Here is a 19,845-nt window from a genome sequence, read left to right on the forward strand (position 1 = left end):
CAGCCTCTTCCACCGACGCTACACGTGCATCAGCGAGTACAGCAGATGCACGTTCCTCCGACCCTCGAAGTCCTGAATGGCATCGATGATGCCGTCGTCCACACTGTTGAGCACGTCGATCTGCCACACAAATAGTCAGTCGCTATTTCAACTTGACCCTCCACACCACCATCAACCTACCGCTTGGCAAAGCTCCAGCGCCAGCGATCCGCCCACTTTGGCGTGCTCGGGCGTGTCCTTGGTGTCCAGACACAGCAGGTGCAGCGGCCTCCAGGCCGTCGTGGGCTCGCTGCCTGGAGCTCCGCGCAGCTGCAGGTCCTCCAGCACGATCTCGAAGATGCGGTCGTCGAAGCACAGCACCACGTCCAGAGCCTGCAGCTCCTTGCTGCTGAGGTCTTGCCACCGCTGCGGACACTTCTTGGTGAGCATGTCTCGCTCCAGCATGGACAGCACGCCGTTGCGCTTGAACCTTGAAATAGTACCAGCTGTTGTCAATTATCCATCCAATAGTACCAACAAGTGGCAATAGCACGTACAACTCGGCGTTCTCGGCCTTGAGCTCCCTGTACATGGTCTCGTAGGGCGTGAAGAACTCGTAGATGCGCGGGTCGTCGCGCGACGGACCCGGGAAGCGCACGCGGTTGCCGGCTCCGAAGGAGCACACGCGCAGCCCCGCGGCGTGCAGGTGGTCGTGCGCCTCCGTGCTGCGGTTCACGTTGTTGGCGCACAGCATGGCGAACATGGGGCGCCCGCTCTCGGCCATTGTGGCGGGTGGTGAATTGACGCGAACATATGAAGGAAAGGACGGATCTCCTAAGATGCATAGTGAAGATAGGTTTAAATGTAGACAGACTTAGGAGATGAAGAAGGCGGTACACATAATTGCTGGTGATGGCGCCTGCACAGAAACTCCGCTTCAACATTGCCGATAGCGGCCTTTAGGAGCGGGTTGGCTTCTTCTCGACCCTTTGCGAGTCAAAAGTAAAATGTCGAAACGGAGGTCTCCGCGATGAAGCATTCCCCAGTTCGACATGCTGTGCGCCAACAACGTGAACCGCAGCACGGAGGCGCACGACCATCTTGGTCTTCACAGCTATCGAATTGGATACTTGTTGCTTCAACGTGGATGTCGCTTGACATGTGGTTCACCCAACATGAATGTCGTCCGAACGAAGCGGCTCGCGGCATGCGAAAATGAGTCAGGGGGCGGAAGATTGCCAGACATCGGAAAGCCGGAGCTGCATAGGCGACATGCCTGCGCCTACAGCGAGTGCTGCCGAGTCTCTCGCTGCCAGCGTGGCGCGCGGCTACCGAAAATCGCCGACTCATCGAAAGAGCGGAATGAATTAATTTGTTTGCCACAATGGTGGTCGCGATGATCCTCCCCGTAATTACATGTCCCGTCAAATGCTTGATTGAGTGACGAGCACGTCCGCAAGAAGCAGCCACCAACCAGCCATGAGTTCGGCGGTACCACTACGCCGCCTGAAAGCCTGAAAACCACCGTGCCAGATACGTCTTCGGCTGTCTGACGGGGCTTGGTGCCGAGGTTTGACGGCTCCAGTCTACAGGTCGAGGTCGGACCGCGCACGTTTTTGCTAGCTAACGACGCAGATACACCGAAACGAAATCAGCGTGTCGAGGCTCGCTGTCGAGACGCCGAAATCCGGCCCCAAGAGCGCGGTACCCTCACGGACGCAGGCGTGGTGGCGAAATCACCCTTCTGTACGCACACATGGCATAAGAGGAACAAGACCAAAGCGAGAATGGGCCATGCCACTGGATTTCTGTTGCGGCACGCTTTACCCAGTCGCCAGCGCGCGACGATGCTAAGGTGCGAGTCTACTCAGCTTGAGCACAGTCGCCTCCGAGCTCGAGCTCCTGCTGCTGTCGCGCGGGGCATCTGGTTCGGACGGCCGTCAATTCGCTTTTCGCACAGCCGTCAATTCGCTTTTCGCACAGCCGTCGCTCCATAGGTGTAGCGCGAGAAGAAATCGCTGTTTGGGCTGGCAGTAATATGCGCTCGTAAACGGTTTACTGCGCGAAAATGGTGCTCGTCGAGAGTATCTCGAAGCGCTTCGACGCAATTGCGCGCAGCTTCATCGCGACGCTGTGCTTTACTTTTTTTTAACGCTTTTCTTGTTGAAACAGCCGCGCTGCTGGCCACACGTCCGGCCTCACGCTCGCTACCTTTCCACAAAAATCTTCGCAAACTATGGTGCCACCGTATAGTTTGCGAAGATCTCGCCGAAATACAACAGCGAGCCGCAAGTACAGCCAGCAAGAGCACATCGCTTTGGCAAGCGCGTTCACTTGCGTTCCGTATCGGCATTCTCTCGAATAAGAAGCTCTTGAAAGCGAAGAGCCTGCGCAACCGTCTGCAGAAAAGCTTGTCATACTGTAGCGTCTTGTTGTCGCGAGGTCCCATCGGGTCCACTCATCGCTTGTTGGTCAGCATTGGAGACGTGGGCCACTTTGCATTGTGCCGCGCGGGACTCGCCTCAGCGTAGCAGTTTTAGGTCTCTGGTGAGTAACCAAAAAGCAATTCGGCGGCGGGGGAGTCAGCGGCTCAAGTGCAGCGAACCTGGGTGGAACATCGCCCCACTCTCTCGTTCGGTCGCGACCAAGTGAAGCTACAGCAGCAGACAAAGAAAAGGGCGGCGACTCCGGCGAGGAGGACGACGCCTCGACGTGCATAACAAGTCGCCGGAAGCTCGCGAGAAGCTCCACTTACGACAACAGCACCATCCGCCCTCGTGAGCCCGCGGTCCTTTACCTGAAGCGTGAGTGGGGCTCTGTGGGCTGGGGCTTCTTCCAGCTGGCTGGCTGGCTGTTCCATCCGCACTGCAAGCGCAACACCTTCTGACGTAAGTCACCGACTTGCGTGTGGTTTGGTCGTGGTTGAAATCCTCAAGAGCACGCGCGTGCGCTCGCGGTGCTTGTGACGTCGTCACATCATCTTTAAGCCTTCAGCGAGCTCACATGGAGCGCCGAGAACAGGAAGCGGCGGCAGATACAGGGGAACAGGGCGCGGCGACGAGTGCTCGCGGCATGAAACGCGAGTCTGGAGCCGCAGAACAACAGGCCGCCGAGGAGAACTGGAGCGCACTCAGCAACCTTCGCGTCGCCGAGAGCGGCGAGGAGGCCTCTCCGCAGACGCCAGCGCAGGGACGACTGAGACCCGACAGCAATAGGCATAAGGTTAGACGCACGAGCAGCTACGCGCAGCCGACAACGCCGCAAGACGACGCAGGTTCGTTCAGCAAGTCATCACTAAGCTTCATTCTGGACGACCAGGCGGCGTCAGCGGCTGCCGGTACGGACTACGATAGATTGGCCGTCGCCTTAGCTGGTCTGTAAGTTGGCATTGCGCGCGCTAAGTGACTATGCTTCGTCTGTTGTTTCACAGGCGATGCCTTCACGTCAGGAGGCAAACGGGCTGCGGCGTTAATTACCAGGAGCAGGAGCACTGGCGATTTAACTGGCGAGGCAGGACTCGCGGATGCTGTAGCAACGCAGGCTAGGAACAGCGCTCGCGGCGGTCGCAGTAAGCAAGGCGCCGATGGGAAGCGCCGCGCGCGGAGACCGCCCAGCCGCATCTGCAAGCACGAAGGCTGCGAGCAGTACGTGGTGGATCAAGGGCTTTGCGTTCGACATGGAGTGCGTACTATCCATTTCGTTATTTTTCGTCAACTTCTCAGCGACTCATAAACCGGCACGTCGTTTGGCGTCGGCGGCCTGGGCAACGCTAAAGTGTGTGTTGGATGGACTTAACTGATCACTGTGTACGTTGCAACTGAACAGGGTGGCAAGCGATGCCTTGAACCAGGTTGTACCAGTCGAGCAAAACACCAAGGGCGTTGCTGGAAGCACGGTGGGCGGTTGATCTGAACGTTTCACGCTAGCCTGTTTGGTTATCAGCTAATAATGGCGCTGTTGGTCCTATTCCGTTCGAGAGCAGGTGGTTCGACGGAGTGCAAAGTCCCAAGCTGCATCAACCGCGCCAAATCGCGCGGCTTTTGCTGGTCACACGGCGGTGGCACCAAGTGCAAGACCGAAAACTGCGAGAAGATCGCTATTTCCAACGGCCTGTGTTGGGCTCATGGCGGAGGTACGTTATTATTCGCACCACCAAAATTGGCGTGCAAAGCTTTGATATTTGTGAGCTGTTTGTGTCTCGCTTACTCACAGGCAAGCGGTGCGAGGTGGCAGGCTGCAAGCGCCAGGCATATGAGCGCACCGACAATCTCTGCAACAATCATTACCAGGAGCGCCAGCACGGAACGGCGGTCGTAGTGGAAGGCGAGGTGAGCGAGGGAACTACCACGTCGAGTTGGCACCCAGACGAGGAAGAAAAGCCGCCGGCGGACCAGTAAATGTTCAAATCCCGTGCCGTCGTGCAGGAGCTCAAGTAAGGATGCAAGTCGGCCAAGTCCTGCGAAGAGCGACACACACTTGGGAAACACGTTGAAGTAAACCACAATAGAGTCTGGAGCGTCGCGTCTGCAAAACGAAGATTAATGGCACGATGAGCAACAACTGCAAATCGCAGTTCCGACCTTCAAGTCGAAGTTCGGACGAGGTGACGATCTCCGTTCGTAAGCGCGTTTATCGTGCTGTCCTGCGTTTACTCCTCTTTACAGACCACACAATCGAGCGTCCACGTCGAAGTGTCGTGTCCACGAAGGGACAGAAGGCGGGCGAACGCTGAGTCATCTACCCGGCGTTCGGGATTTGCTCGGTCCACATCGACAAAAAGACAGCGCCCACGAACCCCATAGCGCTCACGAACCCCACACAAGTCGCGACGTACAGGAGGAAAGCGCGGCGCGCTCATGAAAAATGACCTGTGTTACTGAGGCAGCCCGTCAAATGCGCAGCAGTAGCTTTGGGGGTGGTAAGTGACCACTATTTGATTTTATAGGCTACGTCGGGGTAGTTTTGGGAAGATCAGCGGACATGTCTGCAACACAGAAGTCCGAAGTGTGGGTTACTACTACTACTAGTATGATACATGTTCCAATTGTTATTGATACCAGCATCAATAAAAATATGAGCGATGTTCTGCGGTGGCAGCAGTATAAGCCAAATTTTCGGTGGTCGACAGCCATTCAACCCAAATTTGTGTCTGACACACTACGTAACACGCAAAATCCTTTTCAACTTTTCTGCCACACTATTGCCAGATACAACGCGAACGCGCTGGTATAGGTCGTCAAAGGCTGGGCAAAGACAGCGAGATCGGTTTAGAAAACGTAGCTTGTGAAATCGATCCGTACGGCGAGCAGTCGATGTGTTTTGCTCGACTCGGGGATGCAGTTGTGACGAGACATTGCGGAAGGAATCGTGACCTCGACACTTGCGATCATCGGTATGGAATTCCTGCTTGCACGCGCTGAAAATGGTCGTGTAGATGAAGGTCAATCGGCCGGTGAATTCGTGGAGGGAGGCTGTGATTGATAGTAACACGCCGCTCGAGGACGAAAACTGTAACATGGGTACACGTCAGTGTACCCATGTTACATAAAGAGTGACGGATATGTCCCTCTTTAGTGTCCATGGTACGTGGTACCAGTTGGCGGTGAGCCAACCATTGGGCACTTGTTTAGCTTTTACTATAGTTGACTTAGAGTTTGTAAGGATCAAGCTTGGCTCACCTAGAAACTATATTCAGTCTTTTAACCTACCGTCCAAGTCGTAGTCGTTCCCTAAGGCCGGGAACCATGAGCTTGTTGTTCACCGAGAGCTTACGCTCCTTAGCACTTTCTATGTGCAAGGTGCTGTGTGACTTCCGTCATACTTGGTAGCACTTGTAGTCAATCTCGCGCCTACGCGGGTAGATTGAACTATCTGAATCTTCTGTGGTCTCAAAGCCTGAGCCACTATGGAATGAAGTGAGTTTCCTCACTTGAACGACTCGCAGTTCGAGTCCGTTCGAAAGATGGGAAGCATCTTTGGAAGGGATGCCCTCCGAGGCCTGGCGTTGGTGACGCTAGCCGAGCAAGTCGATGGTGTGAATGCGTTAGACACGTATGAGCGTGAGCTTATCGCTCACGTGCAGGGAAACCTGCAGACCTCTGCGGTCGATCCGAAGCCGGTTCAGCCGAAGCGTTTGCGGCTGGCTGTGCCTGGATTCGAAGGGAAGGAAGGTAAAAACCTTCACTTCTGGATCCGAGAAGTTGAGATCGACATGAGGGCGGGTCTCATCTCGGATCAGGGACTTCGCGTTGCGTTCGCGTTGTCTAATCTAGGCGGTCGTGCCAAGAATTGGGCGTACGCACTGGAGACGAGCGGCTTCGCGCTGCTTTTCTTCCGGCGAACGATGCGTTCCGCCAGCGCTCACGCTTCCTCGCCTCCAAGCAAGGGAAGCGCAAGCTGTACGAGTACGTACAAGAGATGCGCACGTTGGCATCATCGTTGGTGGGGAACCCCTGCCCGAAGACGTCAAGACGATGGTCTTTATGACGGTCTGAAGGTCAGTCCCACACGCACGAAGTTATTCCACATACATGTATCCACAATAGAGTAGGCGATTAATCTCGCCCTCCCGGATGAGTACAGCCATAAACAGGCTGGTACTCCAGTTGTTGCGCAACTTGTCGTTGCGACAACACCCCAGAGCTTATGGACTTGAGCTCTGCTGAACTGGGCTCGATCCGCTGCTATAAATGCGGCGGGCTAGGACACTTACAACGTGCATATCATTCGACTGGGTGGTTATGAATCCATCCCTGAAACCTCGAGGGTCTAACAGTCGCTGGCGCATGTCGCAGTCAGGTGGCCGAGGGAATCTTCGGGTCAGCGTCCGGGTCGGAGTATCCACAGTCAGCGCCGTACAAATTCGCATCACTGTCCAAGAGCTTCCGGACGTCGCTCTCGTAGCCACTCTCCTTGGCCTTGTCAGCATACAACGCGATGAGTGCAGTGTCGTCGTAGATCGAGTTCCAGTCAGCTTCGAGCTGAGGGTCGATCTGGACAATCCACGACGATACTTGCTTGCCTTTCTTGTACTTTGCCAGTGGGACCGCAAGCGGGAGGTACATGTAGCCGTGGGCTTGGACTTGGCTCGTAAGACAGCCAACCGCAGCAACAGCAGTAGCAACGAGGAGGGGTATGCTTGACACCATGACTGATCGGTAGGTCGACTCGGAGGACACCAAAGTAGGACTGGCGTTGGAGAAGATTGTTTGTTTGCAATGCACATGCGAGCGATCTCAGGCTCCCCTTTAACGTGTATTCCGATATCGCGTTGTGCCCATCTTCAAGTTCATGCTGCGTTTCCTGTTACAGACAACGACAGTGAAATCCGCGCCCCCCCCTAGAAATCCGCCCCCCCTGAAGTCGGACTCACAACGGCAAGTATAAAACAAAAATAAGGCATCCAATCTAAAGCATATTAATCCAATCAATGGGCTAGATAATTAATGGACAGCACGTCGATGTGTTCCCCCACTCGTGCATTTCACCTTTACGGGGCGAGTCACCATAGCTCGCTCTTGACCGAGATTGCATCATCTCTGCAAAGGCCTGGAACACCTCGCTCATGAAGCGAGGGTCTCGGTCATGTCGGATTAGAGTTGGTGCTCCGAATCTTCGGTACACGCATTCCTCGAAAGCCTGTGCGACCTTCAGAGCGGTAGTGTCTGACATAGCTTTACCCATGACGAATCCTGTGAACGCGCACTGGAACAGTAGTAGAGCTGAGTTGCCTCGACGAGACTTCGGTAACGGTATGACGAAATCCATCGACACCATCTGGAACGGTCGCTCTGCCAAGACGTTTCCTGGCGAATAGCCTCGGAACTGTGGTCGACTTTTGCTCGAACTACAGTCGGGGTAGGACTTGACGTGTCGTTCGGCGTCTGCATACAGTCCAATCCAAAAATAGTCTGATTTGACTCGGTGGTAAGTTCGACCGATACCTTGGTGGCTACCTTCCAACGAGTCATGGCAACTTCGTAGTACATCCTGAATCATCGTTGTGGGTACCACTAGACGCATCGTTGTCTCCTCTCGGCGTTCGTTGCCCCACCGACGGTTCGTTCCAAGAAAATACAGTACACCATCCTCGCTAAGCACGAACTTGTCGGCCATCTTCCAAGCGTCTCTGGCTGCTCTGTAGCTTAGGTCTGTTTCCTCGCCTCGGAGGACCGCTTTTAGGTTCGACCATCTCAGCTCTTCATCCTGGGCGGCGGAGATTCGTCTCCGGCGCTCTTCCTGTATAACCACAGGGTCAACGTCTTCTGCGTTTGGAGCGCCAGGGTCAACCTCGTTGCTCGATTGCTCGGCTCTCAGCTCACTCTGAGCTTCGGTGGTCACACCATTCGCTTCGTCTCGCTCAGCCGTACCATTCGGCTCTATCACCGACGTTTCATCTGCAAACTGGACTCGTTTCTTCCTCGCTTTTGCTTGGTGTCTGGTTGTTGCAGTTAGGTATTCGGGTTCGTCCCGCACAAAGTCGAAAAAAGATCTGTCGCGGGAGATTCCACGGGCTACTTGGGCTCGGGCGAAGCTGACTGTCGGTTTCTCTTCGGCCGTGGTCTGTACTGAGGGTTCATAGATGACCTCTCCGATCCGGTTCAGCTCGACCAATTCTAATTTCCTAGCCTCGGTCGAAGCTACGCTGGATTCTTTGCTGCTGAGAGCCTCGCCTGCCAACGAATCTGCTGCAGCGTTGAACTCTCGGACCACGTGCAAATACTTCACTGACCGCAGCTTGGTCGTGAGCTCTCGGTGACGATTCAGTTGTACCATCAGAGACTCCTTTCGACATGCCATCACCCCTAGGGACTGCTGGATTGCGAGTCTCGAGTCTCCCACGATGACTAAATCCTCGGCTCCATGTTCGAGCGCAGCTGAGACGCCGTTGTTCATTCCAGCATACTCAGCGAGGTTTACCGTGGTGGTCTCGAGATAAGCACTCGCAGCCGTCACTACAGTCCATTCTGGTAATTTCCACAAAATCCACGAGCAACTGCCATATCCACCGTTCTTTTCGGTCTTGGCCGAACCATCGAACGACATCACCAATCCGGTATAGGACCTCGGTAGGCAGGCATAAAGCAAGTGGGGGTCCATACGAGCAGTAGGTGACCCTTTCGTCGGCGGTGTAACCGGGGCTAACGAGTCTTCCAATTCCACGAAGCTTGTGAGGCAAGCTTGGAGAAGCTGAGCAAACGTGCAATCGCGTTCCTTGACTCGGTTGACCACCAGGTGCCACGGGGACAACATAACCGCAAAGTGGGTCGCTCGACCGAACAGTGTCTTAGATTTGTGCACCCATTCGAGCGTCGAAAAACGCGTATAGACGTGGATGGTCCGACCCACCAACTGGGAGTAGCACACTTTCAACACCAGCAGTAGCGCTAAGACCTCCTTCTCGGCCAGGTGGTAGTTCATCTCGGCTTCCTTGAGGACTCGGCCACAAAATCGAGCTGGGTGCAACTTGTCATCATGGTATTGCATCAGAGTGGAGCTCAATGCCCACTCATTCGCGAATAACGTGATACGCACCTCCTTGTCTCGGTCAAAGTGCCGGAGGATCGGTGCTTTTGCAACCTTCTGTTGGAGCGCCGCGAAGCTTCGTTTGGCCGCCGAGAGGCTGCCACTAGGCGTGAAGTCTTCGTCCTTCAACTGGTACAAAGCTGCTCCATACACTGCGAAGTCCTGGATGAATCGACTGTAATAATTCAGCGCACCGAGGAAAGACTGCATCCCTTTTTTCGAAGCAGGGAATGGCAGCTCGGTCACTGCTTTCATCTTCTTGGTGTCGGCTCGAATACCTTCTGCAGAGACTTCGTGTGACAGGAAATCCACCTTTGGCTGGACGAAGATACTCTTCGTAAAGCTCACACTAATGCGACATTCGGTGAACCGTTGGAGCAGTCGGTCTAGCGTCTCCAGGCACGCGTCGAAAGTCTCGGACCCAAAACAGATGTCATCGACAAACGACCGTCGGTCGAACACTGGCACCAACGAGGATTCATCCGGTTCTCCGGTGGAGAACATGTCGGCAACAGGGCTGTTCACTAACCCATTCACTGCGTCAAGCGTGACCGAGGATTCGCGGTCGGCCTCGAATTTGGTCAGCCGAGTTGTTGACTCCTCGAGTCGTCGCGATGAAGGGTCGGTCACCCCTGTCCGCGCAACCTCGGCGTGGGCTTCGGCCGTTCGCATAAGCTCCGAGAAGTGGAGCCAGCCGCCTTTGGGTTGGACGAAACCCCACAGAGCATTGTCAATCATTCGTTGGTAAATCATCGGTGCATTCTTCAATCCAAACGGCATACGAAGCCATTCGAAATGTCCGAGTGCACAGACGAATGCCGAGACCTTGCGGGCCCGCATCGTCATCATAATAGCCCAGAATCCACTGGCCGCATCAAGCGAGCAGAACCATAAGTAGGCTTCCAGGTCGGTCAACAAGTCGTCGACTAACGGCATGGCGTACTCCATAATCGCCGTCACTGCATTCACCAGCTTGTAGTCGATGCACAACCGAATATCAACTCCATTCTTCTTGAGCACGATCACGATGGGCGACGCCCATGGGCTGTCCGAAAATGCCACTAGACGAGCTTTCAGCAAGCCTTTCAGAAGCTCGTACAGCTTCCGAAGGTGTCGGAGCGGTGTTCTCCGAGCTCTCTGTTTGATGGGTGGATGCCCCTGTACGTCAATATCGCACACCACACCGTAGGCCGGTGGTGGCAGAGCATTCCCACTCGCAATCATGATCTTCTCGTGTCGTTTCAGCACCGCAACGAGACTTTCTTGTTGACGGGCCGTCGCACTCGGGTTCAGAACATTCGGTCCTGAATAATCCAGTACCGTTTCCGAGGCTTCGGTCAAGTCCGGTAAGAACGCCAACTCGTGTGCATAGTCCGTCACCTCGATCTCATTCGCCAAATGTTCGGACGTATTGGTATCGGTGTTCTCACTACCTGAACCGTCCCCCGTGGTAATCTCATGCATCATTGCTACGAAGGCAGAGTCCAATCGGGTCTCCGGGTCATCACCGAGGACTGGGGTGGAGTCCTCTTCACTCGTATACGTGGTATCCGCGCCATCAGAGGTGTCGGTCGCCACCGAGTCGTCATCTTCGTCGACCCATCTATCTCCAACGGGTTCGTCAGAGGGTCGCACCGAAGTCGTCAACGGATTCGGTCTCGTTCTGTCGGTTCATCAGTGCTCCTATTCGCGAACGTTATCTGGCCCTCGTCTAGGCCTCCCAAGTCGTCGGATGGTCGAGGTAGGATGCCGCTAGGTGTCGGATAGTCTCGTCGTTCTACAGCTGGTGGCTGATCTGCCAACCATCGTTCGTAGAGTTTGCGTTCCCGCGCGAAGAAAGTCTCGTCTCGACACTCCGCGTACGCCAGGACTTGCCACTCCTCATACTTAGCGGAGTTCAAACGAATGTATCCATCTCCTTGCGGCAGGTCACCCTTTTTCACCCACAGCAGTACCGATTCGTGTCTCGCGCAGTGAGCAATCTTCGGTGACACGTTCGTTAGTCGCACCATCGTCGGCTGCCCTCGTCGAGACCTCGTTACAGTGGGCACCAGGTTTCCAATCCGGCGTGCCCACACGTCGTGAGTAGTCAGAGGCGGCCGTCGTCGTGGTAACCTGAATTCTCGCCAGGGACCGACAAATCTTCGGTCGGGCGTCCAGTCACTTGCATGCTGTACGGCTCGGCCTCTGCTGGGTTCTGCGACTTCACCAGGGGCACCATTACCTCGTCCGGTAGTCTCGCAGTACCGTGGAACAGATCCAACCAGACTCCGGCTGGAATCATGAAGTCTGTTCCCAGGACCACGTCTACTCCTGCACTGTGGTCCATAACCCATACTTCAAATTCGTACACGCGCTCCCAGCCTAGCGTGACTTTAACGAGTGCTCGTCTGCGGGTCTCCATCACCCCTGGGTTAATTCCTCGCACCTCCAGACTCCTACCGTGATCTGGAACTTCGCGCAAGCGCAACCGTTTCGCGTATGACGCGGAAATCACACTGACATTCGCTCCAGTGTCCAGCAGAATCCTCGTTCGCGAGTCGTTTACAGCCCCATTGACGAGGGCTCGCAATCGCTTCCTCTTGTCATAGCGCTGGGATGACCACCACCCCATTCTCTCGCCAGATAACAGTTTAATCGTCTGGCCGAGGTCTCGGGATGGATGGTCGATTTTGGCCATGCTGAGGATCGAAGCATCGGTTAGCTCCACTCCGTCTCCGTCCACACGTCGTCCATTCACTTCACTCTCACCGAGGCTTACGCCTCTCTCCTTTACATTTTCCGTCGTTTTCACATATTCCATATTCAAGTCATCAGGCCGTTTGCTCACACCTGCGAATACGAACATATAGTCCGCATCCAGCGCAGGTTTGGCTAACTGTGGCAGCCCGATTGGGACCAACCCAGTTTCAGTTGGCGGGCTGCCTAGTTTAAATGACTCCCATAAACGAGTTCCTGCAATTCCGGCGAGAGGTCCTTCTTCTCGACCTTAGCTCGGAGGAGATTCGTGAGTTCCTGGAAGGCTTCACACTTCCCGGCATCATGAACCTGCTTGCACATCTTGCATCGCTTAAAGCAGTAGTGAGCCGAATGGGTGAGTCCTCCGCAGGCGGCGCATGGACCATATTGGCGTCGACCGTCGCGTCCGGTGGAGTTTCGGCGCTGGTCGTCTCGGTCATACGGGCGTTGGCCGTTACTTGCCCTCGGCCGACGGTTGTCGGCGCGAGCGAACGTTCCTTCAGCCGCATTGCGACGTTCAGAGTCGCTTGCAGCAGCCACGTGGCCTCGGTCCTCGGTCGACGCGTATCCGTCGTCCGAGTACCCTTCGGAGTATCGGTCGTCATCGCCAGAGTGAGACTCCGGCCCATACTCCTCGGTGTCATCATATCCGTCGTTGTACGCTTCCGGGTATCCTCCACGCGCGTCCGCCGAGCGTCCCGCATTCAGTGCTGTCACTATGTTGGTCAGTGCGTCAGTGAGAGTGACCCTCGGTCGATATTGTTGGTCATCCCGGCGACGGTTATCGTCTCGGTAACGGTCTTCTCAACGACGGTCGTCCTCTCGGTGACGTCGGTCTCGGCGATAGCCTTCCCGCGGATCCTCGGAGCGTCCACCATCGCGTCGGCGTGCTACCTCTTGCCCTAGAGGGCGGCGGACCGAGGACTCGCGTCCAGATTTTCGCTCCCTGCGACGAAGGATATCATTGATCATATCCTCGAGGTTGTGAATGTTCTTAACTCGGACATGGCACAGACGCTCTTCTAGACCTCGGTCTTCACACGAATCCAAGAAGTGCTCGACGTGGTCCTTTGCATCACGACCGCCATGCTCGAACTGCACTCCGGCGTTGCGAGCATAGCCGTTAAGTCGGTTGAGGTAGTCGCAGACATGCTCCTTCTCCTCTCGCTTGGCCGAGTAGTACCGAGCCTTCGCAGACTGGTTGAACCTCGAACAGTAGTACTTAATGAACGCATCGCTCAACAATTTCCACGTGCGTCTCGTTTTGCGGGGCAGCTGTCGGTACCAATGCAGAGCACCATCTTGGAGGCTCAATTCAAACGCCATGCACCATTCGTTGGGCGGCGTGTGCGTCCCTTTCATCTCGTATATGAACGCTCGGAGCCACTGCATGGACTTTTCGCTCTTATCGCGGAGTCCCAAGTACGGCTTGATGTTTCCGAGTGGGAGGTACGTGGCGATCTCTAGCCTCGGTGTCGCACTGTCATTCTCCACCGCGCTCAACTCACGAATTTGGCGTGCCCATTCTCCCGTCAAGTCACCCCCGGTGTCTCCGACGTCGAACGAATCTTCGTCAGATGAGTCGTCGCGGAGGTCGTAACGTCGGCTGGGCGTCCGACTTGCGCTTCGTCCAGCAGTCGGAGCGGTTCGATATCCCTCGGCCTCTCTCGCCAGCCGTTCTGTACGACTGACCGACCTTGGCGTCACCATGTGAGAGTCTTGGAAATACGTCGACGTCGCACCTTGGGCCGAAAATATTCCGGCCTCGGTCGACCCTCTGGGGCGTCTCCCAGGGGTCGAGGGCAATGGAATCATGGACGGGTCGACCGGATTCGATGCGTGGCGGACGTTCGGTGGACGGCTAACTCCCGCCTCGGCCACCCCGAAGGCCGACCGAAGCTTCTGCTTCCACTTGCGAAGCGCCGTAGCGGCGTCCTCGGGTGCCCATGCTCGGAGGTCTGCTTCCGACGGGAACACTTGGGGTTCACATCCCATAGCGCGTAGGAGTTGCACCGTGTCCTCGGCCACCTGCCGAGTATTCCACGACTCCACGGGCACAGTTAACTCGCCACCGAGCTCCATCCAGATGGCTTGGCGAACAACCTCTGGAGCGAAGGATCGCATCCAGTTGATCTTCACCTTCATGAGTTCTAGGTATCGACCCAGAACTCGATTGGCGGCCGGGGTGTCTCCGTTAAGAGGAGGCCGGCCGCCATTCGGCCGAGAATTCGCATCCTCGGCCATCGCCGACGATCGGTGATCGTCGGACTCATCTTCGTCGTAACCGTTGGCTGGTTCGGGACCAGCCACTTCGTTCAACTCTTCGGTGAGGTTTCGCGCAAGCGACCTCACCCCTCCGCTGCGTCCTGCAGATACTGCAGCGGCTTCCGAAAGCTCGGGCATAGCTGCCTTCTCTTCCAGGTCATCTTCTTCGTCATCTTCCTTGGCGTCAGAATATCATCAAAACTGTCCGAACGCTCGTTGATCGACGCCAACGTACTCGGCGTCGCGAACGACGAACCGGAACGCCCCGAACCCTCGGTACGCGTTCCACTTGACCTCGCCGGCGTTGCTGGTACCGCTGACTTCGCTTCTTTCGCCATCTTCTTTCTTCTTCTCTTCTTTCTTCTCTCGAATGCTCGTTAAGGTAAGAACCTATGTGCAACCAAGACACACAGAAGGTCACACCAATCCCGGGTCGCGGCACCAGTTGTCGTGTAGGAACACGCAGAAAATCTCAATACCGAACGGTATGAGTCCCACCAACAACACACGCTTCCCTCGCGAGAGGTCAGCGAACGTTGGATCTACACCTGAAGACCAGGAACGATCCCTTACACCGGGTTGATTGTAAGCGCCTCTGTATACCAAGGTTGAGTTCGGTCAACCTTAAAACCTGCACTACTAGCCACGAGCGAGGGCTAGAATGCAATATTGCGCTTTCGCGCGAACCCCCGCAGTCCCTCAGAAGTAAGGGTACCGGCAGTCACGCCTAATACGGGTTTGCCGAGGGTAACCTCGGCGGGTAGTGAAATACACTTGGGAACACTCGGGTTCCACCAATATATAGGGACCGACACTCTCCGTCGTCCCTAACTCTCGGCCACTCCTATCTCTTGGACTGACCAGCAACAAACTCTCGGTTCAATGTACCTCAAGCTCGCTGACAGGCATCCCACGCAGCCGAGCGTATCCAGACCCTAAGACAAGCTAGCTAGACTTACCGAAGACGGACTTGACCCTTGGTGGCTTGTGGGGAAGACTGCTGATTTATTTCTCTTATCCTACAGCTCTGGGAGCCTCTGTAGGTCATCATTTGGCTAGTCCTATATCTCTATACAAATATCAAGTGTAAACAGATCTCTGTGGGAAATCGTATAGCCGGCTCTACACAGCCGAGGGTACGATACGAAATGGGTACAAACGAGGCTTTTAACCTCGGCCGGGGTTTTATTAGACCCAGCCGAGACCTCGGTCACTATTGTTCCTAGGTCACTATAGCGCGGGAAATGAGACCCGCCAATCAAGACGCTCTGTCGCCGTTCACTGAAAGGTGCAACGTCAGCCAAACCGTGACAATTCGGCACCAAAACCCAACGCCACATATGTCGCTAACCTCTACTACTCTCTCATCAGGCAATACTTGCCCCGTCATGATTGCTGCCTCATCCACAGGAAACCCTATGAATGGAGTATTTCCAGCTACTGCTAATGGTTTTAGCATCGCCTGGGGCGCTGTAGTCAATTCGCTAGAATCTACACTTGATGATACCTATATGCCTTTCACGACATCTCGTCTATATGTACCACTCGTTCATCTCGAGAATCCTCAAGCCATTATTTCGAAACCTGTCAAGAAGGTGCGCTACAATGATGTATATGCCCAGCGATTTGATCAGCGCGCTGGCATTGGTAAGCAGTCGAGGCAGTTCAACGCTTCCTTTGACCTACAGCTTTCGGCGAGTGTTAAGAACGCTAAGTATATTGTGGTCCTCCCGTTTGCCGAACAAACTAATAATTTTGCAACGGCAGCTGTGCAGGAGTATCAGAGTCCATTCGATAGCGTCCCATGGACGGTACAGCCGGGTTCATCGATTCATAACTTCAACGTACGTATCGGATCGCAGCAAGTCTTTGACATCAGTCACGACTATGACTTCCATCATTTCACTAATGAGGTCGCCAAGATTGGTGCTATCAACGGTGACCTGTCTCCTGAGCTTGTGAATGGTCTTCTTGATTATCAGACTTGGTCGCTTACCAACCGCGTTCTCGTGGCAGACGTTAGCCGTCTGACAGAGCGTGATGTACCTCAATCGATCCAGAACCAGGGAGTCAACGCGGGTTGCCAGGGAGTCAATTTGATCGTGCTTGTCATTAGTGAACAGGAACTAAGCTTCGATAGACTAACTGGGGAGGTATTGGAATACACCACAGCTTAAGAAACAAAATATGGATTTAATTAAAATTTTGATTTATTGTCTTGGTAACTATATAGATACCATGTCAACAACACTTTCGTTCGGCAAGCACAAAGGCTTCACTATCCAGGAAGTATTCGAAAAAGATCCCAGCTACTGCCGCTGGCTTCGTAATCAGAAAATGCTAATTGGAGATTCTGATTCTGAAATTGTTAAATTTCTTGCGAGCAAGTTCGCAAATGGATCCAATGACGAATCGTATCTGCTTAATTTCGGTAAGTACAGTGAGCGTACAATCAATCAAGTATTTGCTGTTGACGAACCATATTTGATGTGGCTACGTTGTTCAAAATTTGCCACTGAAAAGGCACCAAAGCTGTGTGCCTCTATTGACGAGTTGTTTAACTGATTGAATGGATTTTTTTTTAACTCGATTGTTGGTAGAGTTGATGATAAAAAAACAAATATCGCTACTAGACAAGTTTTCTTAGAGCTCTCACTGGTCGAGATGATTCGAACCTGCTGTTGAAGCGTTGGATGTTTCTCGCGCTCTCAGGTGGTCGAGAGGTCGCGTCTTTTGCAACGCCCCAGTTTAATAGACACGCCTAAACCTATTCTGCTTATTAAATTAGCGAAAGAAAAGGCGGAAATAAAAAAACCACTTCGTTATGTGCTAGATATTACTACTGTGGTTGCATGCTACGCTTCTACTGGTTGGCTTTCCAGGGAAGCAACGACGGATACGTCTGGCAGATCTACAGTAAGACTCGAGTCCGATGACTTGTATAGCGTGGCCCATCGTTAATCAGCTGTACATTGTGTTTTATTCTACAGAGCACTGCGTGCCGCTCACTGGTCCGGCTGAAGGGCAAACCAGTACAGCTACCACAAGTTCAGCCTCGACTTCTTCGAATACCACCCAAACGACGACTACGGAAGACCCCGCTTCGGAGCCTTCCACCACTACCGCTCCCTCTACGACCACTGACGCACCAGTCACCGAGACAATGCAAGCTCCGACAGCAGATGAGGTTACAGTGGTGGAATCTTCAGCGACCACGACGGAATCGCCGGGTACTACGCCTTCGACGACGGAGAAGTGCAACGCTCGAAAGCGCGTCTAGACTGGCAGTTCCGTTCGCGTGTTCGCTAGTCAGTGGTAATACATGTAGCAACGAGTGATGTCTCCTAGGTGTTGTATCTGTAGTTGTGGAAGAGGGGCGCTTGAGCTTATCATGCTTTTCGGTGTTGCTGCGAAGTACAGACTTGTGCTATCACTTGTGCTATCATTTGTGCCATTACTTGTGCTATCATAGCACTGCTATGTTCTCATTCTCCTTGTAGTGAATTGTTTGATAATATAGTATCGATTTGTGAAAGCAATTCTCCAATTGTACGACTACGTAATAGTATATTCGGATGGTCTGTTGCTGTTATTTATTCTGATGTATTTGATACTATAATGTATTCGGATTACTACTATCTTTTATTCGGAAGCATGATACTATAGCATATTCGGTAAACATACTACTATTCGTTTGTTATGGTTTGCTACTACTAAGTACTTCGAGATATTTTTTATTTGGAAGACATGAATGATACTATATTTTTTCGGAAGCCCAATACGATTTTCAAGCAAAATACTGCATGTACGCGTCTTCTTGCTCTGTTCGGCACCGTCAATAAAAAGGAGCTCCAATATTTGCATTTGCGATCGGTGATTGAAATGCGTTAGGACGCACGCATTTCCTGATTACACCTTGAGGTGATCCCCATTTTACAGAGCAGTACGTCCAGATTGACGCTACTGCCGTTGTGTCTGAATCTCCAACCAGTCTTTACTTGACCACAGACAAAGTACCGAACACCAAAAGCTACCGACCTCATATTTGCTTTCCGCGAACAAGAAATGCGTTATCCGCGCCCCAGGACGTTGAATCTCACAATCCTTCTCACGCTCACTTTTACGTCGAAGTACTCCGCAGTCACCTGCTGCCTTGCTGTCCTGTATCCTCGGTGGACCCGAATGAAACGAGCATTCGCCGTACCGCTCAGTTTCCAACTTGCAGCCTTCCACCTTGGTCGACAAACATTCGAGTTGGCCATGGTCTCGACCGCGTCCCTCTTCGCAGCTGCAGTTGCCACGCTCGGCTGTCTGACAACCCACGTCCAAGCTCACGGATACCAGGTATATACACACTGAACATCACATTGAGTTTTTGCCTACGAGTCCACATCGTCCACTACGCATAAATCGTTTCCAATCCAGCACGGGACGATTTACTGGCGCTTACGGGCATTGCACTTCTCCGATGGGGAAGGCGTCGAGGCCGGCGCATCCGTCGTGGTCTCCGTGGAGGTTTCAGTTGCCGTCGGTGTCGCTGTCGTGGCCTCCGGGGCATCCGTGCTGGAAGATTCAGTCGTCGTTGAAGCTTCCGTCGACGTGCCGCTGCTGCTCGAAACCGAGGTCTCCTGGGTCGAAGAGCTGTCCGTTGTGGAGGAGCTTTCGGTCGTTGAAGATGTCGAGTTGGTCGACGTGCTGGTGGTTCCCGCAGCGGGGCCCGTCAGCGGCACGCAGTCCTTGTACACCTGCCACACAGTCTTGCTGTCCACACCCTGGAAGGCCAACCAGTAGAACCGGAGCATGCAGCCACTCGATGAACACGATGAGTAGTCCACAGGCGTGAACACCGATGCCTTCTCCTGGCTGCCATCACCGTAGGCCGTTTGGCAGTCGTCGTTGCTCAGCACCAGCGTGTCGTCCAGCCAGATCTCGCACGGACCGGCGTGCACCATGCCGCGAGAGAAGGTGGCGTCACCAGTAGTCGGTGGGTCCTTGGCAGTGGCGTCCGGATTGGTGAAGCCGCAGTTGGCGCCGTACAGAGTGGTGTCGCTGTCGAGCAGCGTGCGGATGTCGCTGTACCCGTTCGACTTCTTCAACGACGAGTACAGCGTCGTCAAGCAGTCGTCGTCGCTGCTGCTGCAGCTGTCCCAGTCCCCGGTCCACTGCGGCTCGATCTGCACGACCCACGCAGAAGTCTCCGAGTCGACGAACTCGGCCAGCGGGATGTACATGTAGCCGTGGGCGCTGACCTGCGAGAGCATGGCTGCCACGACGGACAAGATGGCAGTAGTGGAGACCATTGCTTGCGGAATTTTCTGTCGCGCTGCGAAGGAGAAG

At 54.2% G+C, this 19,845-nt stretch overlaps 5 protein-coding genes across 5 annotated transcripts; 2 read left to right on the top strand and 3 right to left on the bottom strand.

Moving 5' to 3' along the window:
- Window positions 1–18: 18 nt before the first annotated feature.
- KRP23_4494 (RNA polymerase II subunit A C-terminal domain phosphatase ssu72) lies at window positions 19–763 on the bottom strand (the record flags this gene model as incomplete). The annotated part of the gene is made up of 3 exons (XM_067889457.1): window positions 19–120; window positions 181–469; window positions 537–763. The coding sequence occupies 3 exons, from the start codon at window positions 761–763 to the stop codon at window positions 19–21; spliced, it is 618 nt and encodes a 205-aa protein (XP_067748615.1).
- Window positions 764–2,982: 2,219 nt separating this feature from the next.
- On the top strand, window positions 2,983–4,376 carry KRP23_4495 (putative WRKY transcription factor 19; the record flags this gene model as incomplete). The annotated part of the gene is made up of 5 exons (XM_067889458.1): window positions 2,983–3,316; window positions 3,410–3,660; window positions 3,805–3,874; window positions 3,962–4,111; window positions 4,192–4,376. 5 exons carry the CDS (start codon window positions 2,983–2,985, stop codon window positions 4,374–4,376), a joined length of 990 nt encoding a protein of 329 aa, XP_067748616.1.
- Window positions 4,377–6,773: 2,397 nt separating this feature from the next.
- Window positions 6,774–7,127, bottom strand: KRP23_4496 (uncharacterized protein; the record flags this gene model as incomplete). The annotated part of the gene is made up of 1 exon (XM_067889459.1): window positions 6,774–7,127. The coding sequence occupies one exon, from the start codon at window positions 7,125–7,127 to the stop codon at window positions 6,774–6,776; it is 354 nt and encodes a 117-aa protein (XP_067748617.1).
- A 10,233-nt stretch (window positions 7,128–17,360) lies between these two features.
- On the top strand, window positions 17,361–17,788 carry KRP23_4497 (uncharacterized protein; the record flags this gene model as incomplete). The annotated part of the gene is made up of 2 exons (XM_067889460.1): window positions 17,361–17,424; window positions 17,499–17,788. The coding sequence occupies 2 exons, from the start codon at window positions 17,361–17,363 to the stop codon at window positions 17,786–17,788; spliced, it is 354 nt and encodes a 117-aa protein (XP_067748618.1).
- Window positions 17,789–18,944: 1,156 nt separating this feature from the next.
- KRP23_4498 (uncharacterized protein) lies at window positions 18,945–19,808 on the bottom strand (the record flags this gene model as incomplete). Its single annotated transcript, XM_067889461.1, has 1 exon — window positions 18,945–19,808. One exon carries the CDS (start codon window positions 19,806–19,808, stop codon window positions 18,945–18,947), a length of 864 nt encoding a protein of 287 aa, XP_067748619.1.
- Window positions 19,809–19,845: the final 37 nt, after the last annotated feature.

Source organism: Phytophthora ramorum (assembly GCF_020800215.1).
Source record: "Phytophthora ramorum isolate Pr-102 chromosome Unknown Phyram_PR-102_s0003, whole genome shotgun sequence".
Lineage (NCBI taxonomy): Eukaryota > Oomycota > Peronosporomycetes > Peronosporales > Peronosporaceae > Phytophthora > Phytophthora ramorum.